Raw genomic sequence first — 17,253 nt, 5'->3', positions numbered from 1 at the left:
TTCTTGGACAACTATTTGCCTAAGATATTTCACTTTGTTGGACATGAGGACTGTCCAATGGACCACTCAAACTAATAGGAATGTTTGGTTTCTTTTTCAAATTTTGTAGAACCCATGGAAATCCCTACAGTTTTAGGAAATTAAAAATTGACTCAGGTAGAGCCCTGAATACCTGAGCATGCTTTATAACTCAGCTACAGCTAGAACCCCATAGGAAAACAACAGTTTTGTCTCAACAAATATCATACATTGAGGTTGACCGTTGCTTTTTCCCCTCAGTGGCTTGTAACATTCTCACAGTCTAAACAGTTAAGCTGTGATACCTGTTTCTCATGTCTCACAAAATTCCTATATTGTGGTACACTATGGGTATTAAAGCACATCCAGACTTTATTGGTAAGCAAAGGCAGTTGCATTCATCTGCCCCAATTTAGGAACCCATTTGGGTCATAAAAACTGTATTAACATCTGAGTTGGAAAGTGAATGGAAAACAGACATAATTCCACAGAGTTGAACTCAAGCACCCCATTGCAAACTAGTTAATTCTGAGGGAGACTACCTTGTTCCTCAAGAACCTGGATGATTGTTCCACTCCATTTGGATGTAATGTACTGAAGTATAGTTGCTGGAAGCAACAATGAAATTAATACTCCCCATCAAGGAACCAGTTACCTGCCCAGGATATAGAGGTGTCACCAAAAATAGATTAACAATATCACTACAACTTTGCACATCAGAATAACCAGATCAAGTACACAATGAAACATTCTTTCGATCCACTCTTGGAGCTTTTGTGGCAATGCACCACAACCCACACAATCCTAGCATTTTGCAGCATGCGAGTCAAATTACACACAATCCTGCTTGGCGCATTTACTAAAAGACATCTACTGCCAGACCTAGACTAATTCTATGTACTGCTACACTATCAAAACCAGTCTTACTAATGGTTTCCAGCCTCAGCTCAACCTCTGGGATAGTGTTACCATAGTTACCACTAAGAAACGTCCTGTAACAATCGACCTACTTTCAGAAAGATTATGAAGTTCTAACACTGAGTGAGTGAGGTGGTGCAGTAGCTAGCTCACTGGACTTACATTCAGGAGGACGACAGTTCAATCCCGCGTCCGGCCATCCTGATTTAGGTTTTCCATGATTTCCTTAAATCACTCCAGGCGAATGCCAAGATGGTTCCTTTGAAAGGGCATGGCCGATTTCCTTCCCCTTCCTTCCCTAATCCGATGAGACTGATGACCTCGCTGTTTGGTCTCCTTCCCCAAACAACCCAACCCCAACTCTAACACTCAACTCAGAAATGAAGATGCTAACGGGCTTCCAGCTGGCCACTAGCACTTCCATGAATAATCTTCACAAAGATAAAACAGGAGTACATTAGAAAGTCAACTGCTCAAAAGGCACATAAAATCACCTCACTTCAAGTTTCCACAGACACGAGTTTTCAACTGAATTAGACCTCACTATGTTTCAATTATTCATAAAATATCACCTCCAGTTATTTACTGTCACCATGCGGAGCTCAGCAGTCTCTCACTACCAACAGTGAGCACACTCACTAAACTGGAACACTTATTAAGGAAACCAGCAGATTAAGCTAAACTTCACACAGAACACAGTTGTGAACTTTTTCAAAACTGGCAGAAAAACTTTATTAATCGCTGAGGCTCACTCACCCCCCACTTGGTACACTAACACATCACCTCCACCAACAGGTGGCCACAACAGCCTAAACATCATCATATGCATCTCAGTGTATTGTAAATTTACATGTTTTTTGAAAATAAGTTTGTTAATAACTTTTAACTGCAAAAAATATTAAGGATTTTTTGCCTTATTCCACATCCATGAGGACCATTTTACTTGGTATCTGTGCTAACCACAAGAGTTGCCTGCACATTCATCAATTTCAAAAGTTCCCAGCTCCTCCACAAAATGGTTTCTACATTCACACTTTTCAGCCAGCCAACCTAAGGAGCAGAATGAAGGTGCTTTCCTTTGCCTTTTCCTGTTCCCACAAAAAGCACTCCTCAACACCAAAGTGCTCTTTCCAGGCAGGACATCTCAAAAGTTAATTTCCAACACATGCTGGCAAGCATCTGTTATATGGGAAAGTAACTAGCCATTAAGCCAGCATAGAAGACCATTACCACTTATCATTTAGAAAGATTTTGGAAAGACTGGCTAGCACTTCTAGGCTGAACGAACACCCCTTCCCTCACCACCACAAAGTGTCTCTGATAGCCACAACAGCCAAGAGTACAAGCCCCAAGTGCAGTCAGCATTGATGTATTACAGCATGGAATGAAAGACAAAAAAATCAGTCACCCTCCATACGATGTAGAGCAAATATTTTCATTTACTCAAATGACTAATATATAGTTTAACACTTACTACTTTCTAACATTTCATTGATCTGAAAATGTAATCATCCCATACACTCCATTATCAACTGACTTAGTATGAAATCTAAAGTAAACATACAACCTTGTAAAGGGCTTTTAATTATTCAGCAGAAAGAAAGGAAAGATTCAAATGGCTCTAAGCACTATGGGACTTAACTTCTGAGGTCATCAGTCCCCCAGAACTTAGAACTACAACTAACCTACGGACATCACACACCTCCATGCCCGAGGCAGGATTCGAACCTGCGACCGTAGCGGTCAGGCGGTTCCAGACTGTAGCACCTAGAACCGCTTGGCCACTCTGGCCGGCGAAAGGAAAGAGATTACAGTTTAATGTCTCATCAAGGCTAAGGTCACTTGGGACAGAGTAGAAGCTCAGATTTGGAAAATAAATCAACTGTGACCTTTGCAATGAAATAATCCTGATATTTGCCTTATATGGTTTAGGAAAACCAACAATTTAATTACATACACAACTAAAATTTCTTTTCATAATTTTGTTTAGTAGAGCTGAGTGGCGCTGTAGACAGAAAACATTTACAAACGGTTTTTCATTACGAGCAATACTTTTTAAAATTGTAATTTCCATTTATACTCTGTGTGTGTCTGTGGTGGTGGTGGTGGGGGGGGGGGGGGGGGGGGGCTTGAGTGTGCTCCCAGATGTGAAAACATCCAGTACAATTTGCAGTTTTATAATGCAGTGACTCACACTTCCTGGATGTTTAGAAATCATTACAAAATTTTACCGAAGTAGCAGCTCAGTTGTGAGTGCTCATCATTTGTTCATCAGATAATTGAGTCACATCACCATTTCTCTATTCAGGCTGTACGCTACACTCTTATCAAATTTGAGTGGGACGTCACTCTACATCACCATCATGAAGACAATGTAAAGCGTAACAGCCAGTACTGAGGAAGAGCCGAGTGTGTCAGTTTCAAGATGATATTAATGGTTGGGGCTATCTGAGACATCAAAATGGTGAACCTTAACTCTTGTTAAAGAATTTGGGCCTGCAACCATACAAATTTGCACTGACTGAAAAATTAAGGTGAAAACAAGCACAAATTGTGTCACGAGTTCACTGATTGGCCCGTAAACAGTTGGAAGCTGATCCTGATTTCACTGGAAAAATCAGTTTCTCAGACAGGTGCATCATCATCTCATGGCTTCATCAATAAGAAAAACTGTCATTAGTGGAACGAGAAGACTTCACAAGTGACCTATGAGGTGCCACTGCATTCAGAGAAACTCACCGTATGGAGCAGTTTATGCCATTTCTTTCGAGATGAGAGAAGAACTGTTACTGTCAATGGCAATCGCTACAGAGCCAAGTTATGTGAATTTCTTTGGCCTCAACATGAGACCATAGATATTGAAAACATGTGGTTCAAGCAGGATAGTCCTATGTGTCACAGGATGGTCCTATGTGTCACACAGCAGCAGCAGCTGCTGCTGCTGCTGCTGCTGCTGCTGCTGCTGCTGCTGCTATGCTTGATTTGCGGAGGGATAAACTTGGCGACCAGATCATCTCAAGACATAGATATGTGAATTGGTCACCATAGTCACATAATTTAATACTTGTAGATTTTTTTTCTTTGGTGCTACACAGAAGCCCAGATCTATGCTGACACGGCACAAACTTCGGGACATTTGGAGGCAAGCATTCATTGGGCTATTCCCGACAAAATGGTGCTAATGTTGGACACACTAATTAACAACTGTAGCCGTCAAGTGCATCAGTGTGTTCAAAGCTGTAGTGGACATTTGAATGATATTTTGTTCAGAAAACAATGCAGTACCTAAGCTTCAAAATAAAGCACAATTTACTTTGATACATCAATTTTTCCCCCCTTAAAATTTTAAAAATTATCACTCTTAATGATAGACTCTTAGTAATAACACTATTAATAACCATAACCACACTCATTTCATTAAACTAGTAGTACCTGTTCTATAGCTCAAGTCTCCTATTATAGAATTTGATACTTTTTTCAGCCGCCAGTTCTGTCTCAGTCTTAGAAGCTCTATGTGAAAATCAGGAACATTTCTATTTCGCACCAGTTCGCTCTGTGAAGTTCTCAGTCTTTCGGCACCAGTTAAAAGAACTGACGCTGCTGCTGCTAAGGCCTTCAACAGATCAAGCCCTTTACCTCAGACAAGATCACAAATCAATTATTATAATCATTAATGCTGATAACATGTATACATATATTTTTTACCTTTTTTCTTGCATACACTTGCACCATTGCCTTTGTCTCTATGTTTTCTTGTGGAACTGGGTCAAGAACCATATAACGTTTTTCTTTAGCAATGACCAATACATCATGCAAAACACAGACTTCTGTTAAGGCATTCCTGTTGAAATAATAAACAATCTTGAGAATTAAAAATTTATTTGAAAGTTGCTGAAGAGTTAAATTCATCTAGTGTCTTCCTTGCTCCATAAACTTTTCACCACAATTGTCATCCTGAGACCATGGTGATGGTTTAAAAACTCATATCATAGCTCAAAAATTTGTCAGGCGACTGTCAACAGCATCAATATACAGCATGTTCCAAAAGGAATATACCTGTTTTAATACATTGAAGCATTTATTATATTCAACTTACAATTACAAATAGTACATCAAATGAAAGAGTAGCTCAAATAATTTTATTTGTACACCTGTTACAAGCTCTAAAGCCTACAGACTATGGTCTACTTACCAACTTTGCAAACAAAATGTTGGTGCATGACTATGAAGCTTTTCTGGATTGTGTCGTCTTCAGTGATGACTTGACATTTCATGTAAGTGGAAATGTGAAGACACATAATGTGTGTCTGGGGGTCACCAAATCCCCACGAGAAGGCACAGTTGAAACGACACTTCCCTAAATTAAATGTTCCTTGCGTCATATTCCAGCGGAAAGTTTAAGAGCCTTTCTTTTTCTGTGCAACAACTGTAGCTGGTGCTTCATATCTTGATGTGTTAGAACTGTGGCTCTTTCTTTATACTGGAAGAAGCTGAACCACAGAAATTTATTTGGCAGCAAGATGGTGCGCCATCTCTGGTGTGATACACTACATGATTGGTTAAATGACGTTGGCTGCAAGGGGCAGATTACAGAGCTTGTTACGCATGGCCTCCACCATCACCTGATCTGATGCCAAGCAATTTTTACCTTTGTGGTTCATAAAGGGTCACATGTATCTACCTGCACTACAAGCTGGAGTAGCTGACTTCAGAAACAGGACTGAAACAGTTGTTGCAACAATGACATCAGACACATTGATTAAGGTTTGGGAAGATCTTGCCTATCAACTCGATGTGTGCTGTGTGACGAATAATGCTCACATTGAATAGTTGTAAGGAAAACTGTTTGAGTTGTTCTTTCATTTAATGTATTTTTATAATAATGTAAGCTGATTGCAATAAATGCAACAAAGCCTTAAAACCAGTATGTTCATTTTTAAACACCCTGTAATTTGAGAAATGCATGGTAAACAAATTGCTGTCATACAATATATTTATTAACAACCAGTTTTGATCACTGATCATCTTCACAGTGCTGGCACAAAAATGGAAACAAAGTGAAAACTGTGAACATCAACACAAATTACATTTTCATGAGAATTATTAGTCAGAAAAATTAAGTGTACTTATGAAAAATATTATGACAACTTCACATGACACATATGCTATTTAACCAAAAAAAGATGTCATGGCAGACTTCCAAACATCAGAAAAAGGTACTTTGCACCATAAACCAGCTTAAGCAAACTGAAAACATTGAAAAATGAAACCATGTGACTGCAATAAGTGCTTAGCAGTTTGTGCCCAATGAAATGGTAGGTGTGCTACCTGATGGCTACATATAACCAAAAAGAAAACTAAGGTGGTAGTGCAGGCAGCAGGTGAACATGCCAAGTAGATACATATTAACCTCGGACAAGAGACTTTTGAAGAGATGGAAAAATTTTGCTGTACTATGAAGTAGAGTAAATAAAGAAGGAATATGAAAAAGACACATTCTATTAGAGATTGTACAAGGCAACAGGGCTTCCTATGTAAAGAAGTAGATGCTAAGATTCAAAAATATAAACTCTAAGACCAGAAAAGTATCATGAAAAGCTATGTTCAAAAAACTCTTCTGTATGGGTGTAAAACATACACAACATGGAAGATAAAAATGAAACTTTTTAAAAGTGGTGTTACAGGAGACATGTGAAAATCATGTTGATTGATCAAATAAGAAATGAAGATACTGAGGATGAGTCAATGAGGAAAAAATGGCTTAGAAAGAACATAAGGAGACACAGAGATAGGGTGGATGAGCACATACAAATTGTTGCTGAAAACTATAGTTGAAGGGACGATAGTACGAAACAACTGCAGGGGCAGCCCTAGACACAAGCATATAGCAGACATTCTTGAGGTTGTAAGACACAAAATAAGCAGCAGAAATTGAGATTTGCATCAAGCCACCTTAGGGTTGATGACAAAAACAGCAACAATTGTATTTCTTGAAGAACAGCCATCATCTACTTGTAACACCAGAGGCCTTATTACTATGAACATACCTATTTGCAGCAAAAAGGAATCTTCACTCCTAGATAATCAAATTATTTCTAAAAGGAGTGGGTATAATAAATGTTCTCAATTTTGGTAATATTTGCCAAGGTGGCATGAAGCAACAGCAAGTGGTCGGGATATAGTAAGTACAGTTGCTGTACCACTTCACAGCACCTATTCATACAGGATTTGAATGACGCTCGTTCCTTTTTCTCCTGCCTCATCAAAACTGGCTCCAATTTATCCATATTTCCCTACAAACTACTTCCAAATCTTGCCCCCCCCCCTTTCCCCTCCTCGTAACTGCCAACAACACGTCAGCCATCCCTACTTACGGGGTGCGTATCCACTCACCCAATTTTGGCCTTCAGCACGAACTCCCATGGACCTTCACGGTCGCAGACATTACTGATCCCATTCTGCGCGCCGACTCCCTTGGTCATTACAGTTTACTGAGCGATGTAGCGAAGCATCACTTAGTCAACAGTAACCCCAGTAGATCAACCCATTGCAGCTAGCATCCTGACACCTGTTTCACCATGAAACAGCTGGTGATTTCAGGTCTATATGCTCAGCTTCTTGCAGAATTCCCCTGCCTCATCCAGACACCCATTGACCCCTGGAACGTTCAGCATGACACTCTGCATTACATCACCATCATCCCTGCCTGCCTGTCTCCCCAGTTTTCTGTCCCCTCCCTCCTCAAGAGCACAAAATCGTACAAATGGAGTTCAAAGAGCAGCTCATCGCCAATGTACTTCATCCTTCCAGAAGCCCCTGGCTCTCAGGTCTTTACCCCCCCCCCCCCCCTCAAGAAGAAAAGTTCCTGGCACCCTGGCAGCGATTACAATAAACTCAATGCCCCCACCATCCTTGACCATTATACTGTCCCACTCCTCCACACCTTCAACAACACCATCTCGGGAGCTAGTATCTTCAGTAAAGCACATTGTAATAAAGCCTACACACAAATCCCACTCCCCATCCTCTCCGCACCCCAGAAGACATTGAGAAAACAGCCACAATCACACCTTTCAACCTGCTTGAGAGAGCATTCATAAAATTCAGCCTCTTTAATACCACAAAAACATGGCAATGATTTTTGGACAACATCCTCCAGGGCACACTGTGTTGTTTTGCCTACCTAGATGATACACTCATCTACCCCAGGGACCCTACCGAACACTGCCAAAACCTACCCAAAATTTTTTCCCACCTACAGAAAGCTGGAATGATCCCCAACACAGCTAAATGCATTTTCGGGGCAAGCGATGTTAAGGCCTCCAGCATATCGTCGGCATGGTAAATTCTTCCGTCGCCATTTTAAGGATGCTGCTGCCACCCCAGAGCGGTAGAAACAAAGGCAACAAACTGGTCTCTTGGATCCAGGCCAGGATCGAGAGCTTTGAGAAAACAAAATGAGACCTCGCCAATGTGGTCCTTTTAGTCCACCCCTTCCCTAGTGCCCTCTTCATATAATAGCGGATGTGAGCCAGATGGCTGTTGGAGCCAACGTACAACAATGTGTGAACAACATCTGGCAACTGCTTTCCTTCTTTTCATCCAAGCTCACTGATACACAATGCTACTGGGGCGCATATGACCTTTAGCTGCTGCTCACAGTCCACGAAGCCATCCGCTATTTCCAATCTCTACAGATCACCACCCCCTTGCCTCTAGTTTTTGCAGGAAAGACATGGACCAGATCTCACTGCGACAGTTTAGGCTGCAGGAGTACATCGCACAATTCACTACTGATTTCTGGCATGTTGCCGGCATCAGCATCATTGTGGCAAACTTTACACTACAATGCCCTGGCCACTGCTCAGGAGGATGATCTGGACCTAGCCCACATCCTTCAGAATGCTGACTCTGGCCTCAACCTCCAGGTAAGATCCATACCTGCTCTGCCCATAAGATCTGGTGTGATGGCTTTGTGGATCCTCCACAACCTGATGGTTCCAATGATTGCCCACTACCCTTTCTCCCTCCTACCTTCTGAAAACTGGCATTTGACCATGTCCATGACCTCACACAACACAGGCATCCACACTTCTGCCACCCTCATGAAATAATGCTTTGTCTGGCCGGGCATTCAACGTGACTGCAGCAACTGGGTCCGGACCTGTGTTCCATATCAGTGCGCCACAGTTGGACAGCACACTCACTCCCATGCGGCCACCCTTCCCTCCCACACAACACCAGTTCATGCAGGAACATCTCAACATAGTCGGCCCACTACTCTCCTCCAATGGATGTCGATACCTGTTGACAATTACAGCCAGATTTACACACTGGCCAGAGGCTGTCCCTATCCCTGACATTTCAGCTGAAACTGTGGCTTCGTTCAGACCTGGGTGTCCCACATTGGATGCCCCCCGACATCATTGCAGTTCGCAGGTACCAGTGCATCTCGGCCCTCTTCCAATCTCTGACAGCCACCTGTGGCTCCAATTTCCACCATACAATTCACCTGGGAACTTCTCCTGTGGGGCTGATATACAGACAGCCACTCGCCATTTCCAGCAAGTAATCTCACTGCTTTCCAACAGCACCATTCCAGTTCTCGTACATCAGCTCCAAGGTCTCATGGCTCAGCTACAACGAACACCTCTGCTACGTCATGGTGAGCACCATACCTTCATCCACGCTGACCTCACAGCATGCACATGTCATGCTTTAGATGGATGCCTACCAGCTTACGTCCTGCCCTCAGTATTTGGGCCTGCACTTGGTGTAGTAATTTAGGTATTAGACTTTTCCATTCATCTGTATGGGGCCACAATAACCATCTCTATAAACAGACACAAGCTGGCTTATGTCCTAGAGACCCCTCCAGCCAACGAGCACAGCACCATTGAGATAGAGTTGCCCCCGCCTTCCACCAGTCCCAGTCACAGCACCACCAACACAGCCTCCAATGCTATGCAGGCCAAAACCATCCTCTATGCTGTTCCTCATGTGCCACCAGTCAACGTCACTCCTGATGCCATGTCCAACACACTGCCACTGACGCAGCCCCTCAACGCTACCTGTTGCCCACTGCCAATCAACTATATGACTGACACACCATCCTGGGACCCCGATGCCACCCTGACCTCACAGGTGCCTGCCACTCCCGACAGAGTACCATCACCACTGCCACTAACACCTGCACCACTAGAGTAACAACACTATTTCACAGGCTCCCAATACCATGAACAGGAGCTGCCCCTGCCCCTCCTCTCACAGGAAACCGCACCGTGAGCACTAGCACAGCAGTGACAGCCCATACATGTCCCCCACCCCCCAGCAGACATCCTCAGTCATCTCCAAACACCCCTCTGCATGGTTGGCACCACAGTTTTCCTTTTGTAAGGGTGGAACTGTGTGGCAACTCCTTCCGTTCACCTCCACCTGTAGCAGCAGATGACAGGCTGCACTGACAGAACGCCAGCGGTCAGTGAAGCGACTACTGGCCAAGGTACCACTATAATCCCCCCACCCCAAGAACCTTCACTGGTCACTTCTGTCAGAGGTATAGCTTAGATTGCCACACATTCCAGATGCCATGCACACCAAGCCATTGCTAGGGCAGTTTCTTCTTCCGCTTCGATGAGGCAACACCACCTGGCTGCACTTTCAGCAGCTCATCTCACGCAACACCACGTGGCTCACGTCTGCACGTTTTGCTGGAGTATGCACAGACAGCAGGATTTTGTCTCTACATCCAGTGTCAATGTTTTGTCATAGTTCAGTTAATGAGAGAAGTGCTAATGCGTCTTCAATGCCACCTTCCCCAGCCGCATTATCTCCAGGTGCTTCCCTCGACAGCAGCTGTACCAAGCCTGATGCAGGTCACCTGGTTCATCCCCCACCAGTATCAGCACCTGGAATACTGTGTGCAGTGAGGCGTAAGTAGCGTGATGAAGTGCAGTGTGCACCAGGATTACCAGGTGGGTTTTTTACCATCCAATCCCCGGCCATTTGGCCAGCCCTTTACCACCAAGTGCGCCACTGAAGCAAGTTTCCCCACACTGCCAGATGACATCAAACAAAGTACTGTGAACCATTCATTGTCTGCCCTGTCCAAAGACAGGGAAAGGACCCCCATCCCCCTTCATTAAGAGGCAGTAGCTCCTTAAATTTGATTGTAGTTGTTGATAGTTTTTAGGAATAATATCTCTGAACCAGCTTATGTGCTTCTTCCAGCACGCCCCTTTATTAATTGTTGTCTTTTTTAATTAGTTTGCCTTTATAGGCATGTAGGCATCTTAGGAGCATAGAAGGGACCCTAAACCAGTCTGTCACTACCAAACTGACTATCCATCTTCATGAAAAAAAAAAAAAAAAAAAAAAAAAGAAGAAGAAGAAGAAGGAAGGGTCTGTTCCTTGCAGTCATCTGATTGCTTATATCAAGTTACTGACATGTGATATGATTTATAGAAGCTTTCTCTGAATTCTTAGTGCCCTTAATGGAAATGTGGATGCTGGACAGTTCCTCTGGGCTCCACATAAGCCATGTGCACAGTTTGCTCTGGAAAGGGACTTTCACATTTTGCATTAAGAGTAACCTTGGTACATTCCCTGTTGACAAACCTAATATAAATACCCTGTATTTACTCCAGATATAGATTGAATTGTGTCAAAGTCTCTCATATCAATTTTAAAACTTATGGCTTGGATGACATCACAGACGTACAGTTCGATTTGGCTACTGGCATTTTCCATCATAATATGAGAAGAGTATCACTTTAACATTTCCCAAATGGTCACAGCAGTAAAAAACAGCCTCAAGCCATGAGCAGCATCTATTTAAAACAGGGTTAAGGGGTGGTAAAGCTTCTTGTAACATTTACTTTGAAAGTTTTAGTCTCAAAGCTTTAACAACACATTTTCTAATCTGGACAATATAATATTTTCTTCAACTTGCAGGAGTCTTAACTGTTCTGCTACTTTGTACAAAGTGTGTACCAGACTTTGCATTCAAGCTGTTCACCTGCTTTATTCATATGTGGCAGCATTTGTGACTCTAACATGGCACAAGTTTTATTTTATTTTTTCATTTTTTTCATACACCCATGTACTCCGCATATTCTGTGCATGTTACTGTCACATATTTGGCTTAGATCTGCAAAAACACAGTGGGAATTTTTATGACTTTAAAAAAAAAATCACCATGTACTGAATTGTTCAGTTTCATGCTGGCTATTTTTGCCAACATGAGAGCCTTGTATAAACTGTTTTACAATATATTGTTTTCTACAGTCCTTTTGGTACTAGCCACATTTTCTGGTGTTGACTGGCAATGAAACTAATTCTCTGCCACCTCTGAAAACTGAAATGAAGCTTGGATTTGTTGTGTAATCTGGAACTGTTTTTTGAGCAATCTGCAATTCAGGTGCAAGTATTTATTAATGTAACTTGAAAATGTTGTGTATTTCACTACCAAATGCGAAAAACATAATTACTCTAACAGCTTAATTTTTGAACAAAAATTTATCATATAGCTACTGCACCCATTGTTGAAGCCCCTGTGCACAAAGAAAATTTCTTTTAGTTGTCTTTTCCTTAAAAATGATATCACAAAATATAACCATATGTATAATAGAGGGAATTAAATGCTGGCATCACACTGCACTACAAAGGTGACTAGCCTAATGAATAAGTACCACATCACTGCAATAATAATAGTTCTTTACTCTCTCTCAGCATTTCACGAAGTCAAGTAGAAGGAGCCAGTCAAGTGACACCACATGTTATTCTATGTTGCCTGTTTTGCAGGTATATGAACAGTCTTGTCCAGTGCAACTGGCTGCAAGGTGCAGCACCCCCCCCCCCCCTTGCAACCCACATGCACACACTCCATTGCTACTTATCACAAAGTTATTTTATTTAAGCAACAACACCAACAACACAGCAACTTTCATTGTTGTATTCAACACCAGAATAGATTTGTTAGGTAGCACACATAAGGGCTATGAAACTGCAAGACTTCACACGGTTGGTTGGTTGATTTGGTGGGGGGGACCAACAAGCAAGGTCATCGATCCCATCAGATTAGGGTAGGAAGTCAGCTGTGACCTTTCGAAGGAAACATCCCCGAAGAAATTTAGGGAAATCTTGAAAAACTTAAATCAGAATGGCTGGACACAGGTTTGAGCCATCATACTGCAGAATACGAGTACAGTGTGCTAACCACTGTGCCATCTCACTTGGTGACTTCACGTGTTTTCAGGATGTATATGTGGGACAACATCGGACACATTGTGTATCTACTTTAGTTTTGTAAATTACTCCTCTTTTTTATACACTATGAGAACAAGAAACATTTGTTGAATGATACATCTATAAAAAAAAACATATGCACTTAAAATACAACATATGAAATACACCCACAAATGCAAAGACTGGATCGACTGAAGCCTCCAATACTGCTTCCCAATTCTCAATCAACTCTCAACAAACTTTCAACCTAACCTATACTTTGGGAAACACAACACATCAGTCTGTCACCACAATTTATGCTTCAAAAAATAATAAAGACACACAAAAAGCATTGTCAGTGTTCCATTCACCTTCTCTTTGTGCATGTGTGATGCCACACACCACAACATCACTATGTCACAGGATGAAGCTACCATCCGGTATCAGTGGAATCAACTGACCCCAAAAATCTGCCCTCAAGTTATCATCTTCCAATGGCCGCCTTCCGGAGGCCACCACTATGTTGCAGCATTGCCCTTGTGGATGGAGAGGCTTGCTTTTTCACATGAAGCTGAGGGTCATGCCAGCTGCTGTGCAGCTACTGCAATGGTCTCCCATGTGTTGTGAATGGAGCCTCAAGATACTAGGTGCCCTCCCTGAGTAATTAGCATTTCATCGCATGGCCGTGATCCAGGAATCCTATTTACATAAATGGGGTGAATCAGGCCTCAGGGGAATTAGAGGTAAGTTGATTTATGCTAGAAATCTAAAACAATATAGAATATCTATTTATGCCAAGAATGGACTCTCATTCATGCCAATGGCAGCTTTTGCTCCAGGGACTTAATTAATGCCCATCAGGATGAAACAGAATAAGGAAGGAAGCATAAGGGAAATTTTATTGGCTGAGGTTACCTTCCTTAGGTGGACTGTGCTCCTACTTCCTAGGAAGTCAAGAGATTGGTAGAAACCTGCATACAGCCGACAACTGTTGATCGGTTGCGATGTCAGTGCTCACAACTTGGTGGGGGAAGCAGTGATACCAACAACTGAGGCAATCTGATGATCTTGAGTAGCTGTAGGGAACCTACCTTCAGGAATTGAAGAAGGGAAGTAGTAAATGACATAACTTTTGAGTCCATCTTAACGGTCAGCTTTGTCAAACAATGGCATATGGCATCAGAGCCATTTTTATCTGACCAAGTGCATGTTAAGTTTGAGGTTGGAATGGGTCTTAAACAGACCATGGCTTACAGGAATCCTAGGAAAACAGACACAGGCTTATGCAGGAAAGAAAGAAAACTCATGCTTAACTGAAGTCAGAACTTCAATACGAAATCCAGTATATCTTGAGGATGGCAGGTAAAGTGAAGTCTGTCCTTATGAACTTGTACTTAAAAACCTGTTCAATCATCAAGTAGTGCACTGACAGGAATGTACTTTGGTGGAGCAATAATCTGGACTTGCAAGAGGAAGCAATGAGAAGACTGTTCAATGCTACAAGAGAATATCGGGAGACCCTTGCCAAATACAACCTTGCAATTAAGCAAGCAAAACTAGCATCCTGAAACATACTCTGTGAGGAGATGGAAGGTACACCTACTTGTGCCAGACTTCATTAAATCCTCACTAGAATACCAACTAATCCAGGAGGCACTCTATGGAAAGAGGGTGATGGATGCACAAGTACAGCATGAGAGATGACAGATGATCTTCTCAAGACTCACTTCCCTCAATGCTCTCTGCAGAAAACACAGATCTGGACTCAGTCCCTGAAAGGTACTAGTTTAAAGGTAATTAAAGGAAAAACTGGTGTTGATTTCAGAAAAAATGCAGTGGGTTGTGGGGATGTTTAAACTGTTCAAGTCACCAAGCCCATATGGAATCTTTCTGACTCTACTGCAAACAAACAGGAGGAAGATTAATTAGATTCCTACACAGACTGTTTAAACTAAGTCTAGCAATAGGAGCATTCCTAATGCTTGGAGGACAATGATGGTAGTTTTCATTCTGAAGCCCAGGAGAATTGTTCCTACCAAGACTAAGGACACGAGACTGATCAGGTATGTCCTCCTTTCTCCTAAAGACATTAGAAAAACTGGTTAATATGCACGTTAGGGAAAGGAAGTTAACTGAGGTTCCTCTACGTAAAAACCAATATGCACATTAACCAGGCAAATGTTGTGAAACACCACTTCAGCCACTTGCTGGGAAGGTGGAAAAAGCTCTACACTTCCAGGTAATCGCTCTCTGCGTTTTCCTGGGTACTGAGGAGGCTTTTAGCAATATGACTTTCAAATCCATGTTTAGAGCTGCAGAAAACCATGGCATTGAGACCACCAACGCAAATAGATTAAGACTATGCTGAGTACACAAAAAGCAGAAGCCACCACGACGAGTGAGAAAATGGTGATCAACACCACCACCAGAGGGAGCTTCAAAAGAGTGGCTGCCCCCCCCCCCCCCTCCCTCCTCCAGTACCATGGAACCTAGGGATGAATGAGTTCATTGAAAAGTTAAATACTAGAGGATACTTTTACCAAGGATAGTAATACTTGGCAAATTTGCTAGTACTGTTAGAACAATTGCACAAATAGTGCAGGAAACAGGATCTAAGAGTCAGTCCCAAGAAAACTGTTGTAGTACTGTTTGCGAGGAAGAATATCCAGGACATGTACCGAAATCTCGAGCATTTTCACAGACCTCCAATAGTAAAGTAGACAGTGTATTTAGGGGCAACCCTGATGTTAAACTATCATGGCCCCCTCACACAAAGATTATGTGGTCCAAAGTGAAAAGTGCTCTTTCATGGGCACTAGAAGGGTCTGTAGTAACAAGCAGGGTCCAACCCCCAGGAGTATGTAATGGTGCTGGAATAAGACCTATGATGACTTTTGAAGCTACAGTATGGTGAAATAAAGTAGACAGGAGATGGCTGCTAAAGAACTTGGCAATGTGCAAAGTTGTGCCCACTTAGTCATAACAGAGGGAATTAGCAGTACACCGACTGCTGAGATGGACACCACACTGGTCACCTTTGAATTACAATGGAGACAGTGACAAGGGGCATACTGTTTGAAACTGGAAATAAATGGAAACCTTATCTTCAAAATCCCACACCAATTAGCGAATGGGGTGAATATCGGAAAGGTCAGGGAAATGTCAGCTGACTATACAATAACTTCCAGCAGCGTCAATATACCCCTTTCAAGGTAACAACTGGAAGTAGAGAGAAGAGGAATAGTGAACCACAATACCATTCAGGAGACACAATCTAGTTTAATGAGAGGTTGAAGACAGACAAGGGTGCTCGTTAGTTGATTTGAGGTGGGGGAGGGGGGGAGAGGGGAGGGGGGGAGGGGGGGAGGGGGGGAGGGGGGGGAGTAACTGAACAAACAATGAGGTGATCAGTCCCTCGATCAAAGACTGGTGAATCCAGTTGTAGAGATGTCCACAGAGAACATTTTCTGATCTACTCAGGAGACTCATAGCAGGAAAAGAGAGAAGGCTAAAAATGTAATGGACACATTTTGTGACATCAGTAACATTAGCAACTTGAAGGAGATATGGAAGTCAAAAGGTGAGCATCACCAGGGCTCTGCATGTGAAAGGAAATGACCCATCCCCAGCTGTCACACTTGATCCATTTACAGTCAAGAGCACCCACTATTCAACAAAGTGTGGCAACCAGAATAGAAAATTAGGTACAGCAGAAAGGAAGCAAACTGAATCTAAAAGTGATTAAAACAGAGTAAAAGAGGGTGAAAGAGTAGCCTGGTCAAGGAAGTAGGGTCAGGGATCCCTCATACCTAGCATACAATGGGAGATGCCCCACCCAAACAACCTGGCCCTGCTCTACAGATATATTAAAATGTTATACTTGAGAATAAAAGTCACTTTCACTGAGAGAACTATGAACCACTTCAACCAATTGCAAATCACCCACTAATATTAGAGGCAATGTGTCCATAAGTCCATACTTATCACAGAGGCCAAAAGGAGGAGGCATTCCATCAAGATATGAGCTGCTGTCTGTAAGGCACCACCACAACATCAGGGTAGCTCATTACACAAAAGAAAACTATGGGTTAG

At 42.4% G+C, this 17,253-nt stretch overlaps 1 protein-coding gene across 1 annotated transcript in view; it reads right to left on the bottom strand.

Moving 5' to 3' along the window:
- LOC124802558 (mediator of RNA polymerase II transcription subunit 17) overlaps positions 1 to 17,253 on the bottom strand; it is a 118,861-nt gene that overhangs the window by 95,796 nt on the left and 5,812 nt on the right. The window contains exons 3-4 of the mRNA XM_047263424.1: positions 4,642 to 4,777; positions 4,369 to 4,549 (exon numbers count right to left, since the gene is read on the bottom strand). Coding sequence (XP_047119380.1) covers positions 4,369 to 4,549; positions 4,642 to 4,777 — 317 coding nt within the window. The remainder of the gene's footprint in view (positions 1 to 4,368; positions 4,550 to 4,641; positions 4,778 to 17,253) is intronic.

This window comes from Schistocerca piceifrons, chromosome 6 (assembly GCF_021461385.2).
Source record: "Schistocerca piceifrons isolate TAMUIC-IGC-003096 chromosome 6, iqSchPice1.1, whole genome shotgun sequence".
NCBI classification, from domain to species: domain Eukaryota; kingdom Metazoa; phylum Arthropoda; class Insecta; order Orthoptera; family Acrididae; genus Schistocerca; species Schistocerca piceifrons.
This window is presented reverse-complemented; position numbering and strand designations above follow the sequence as displayed.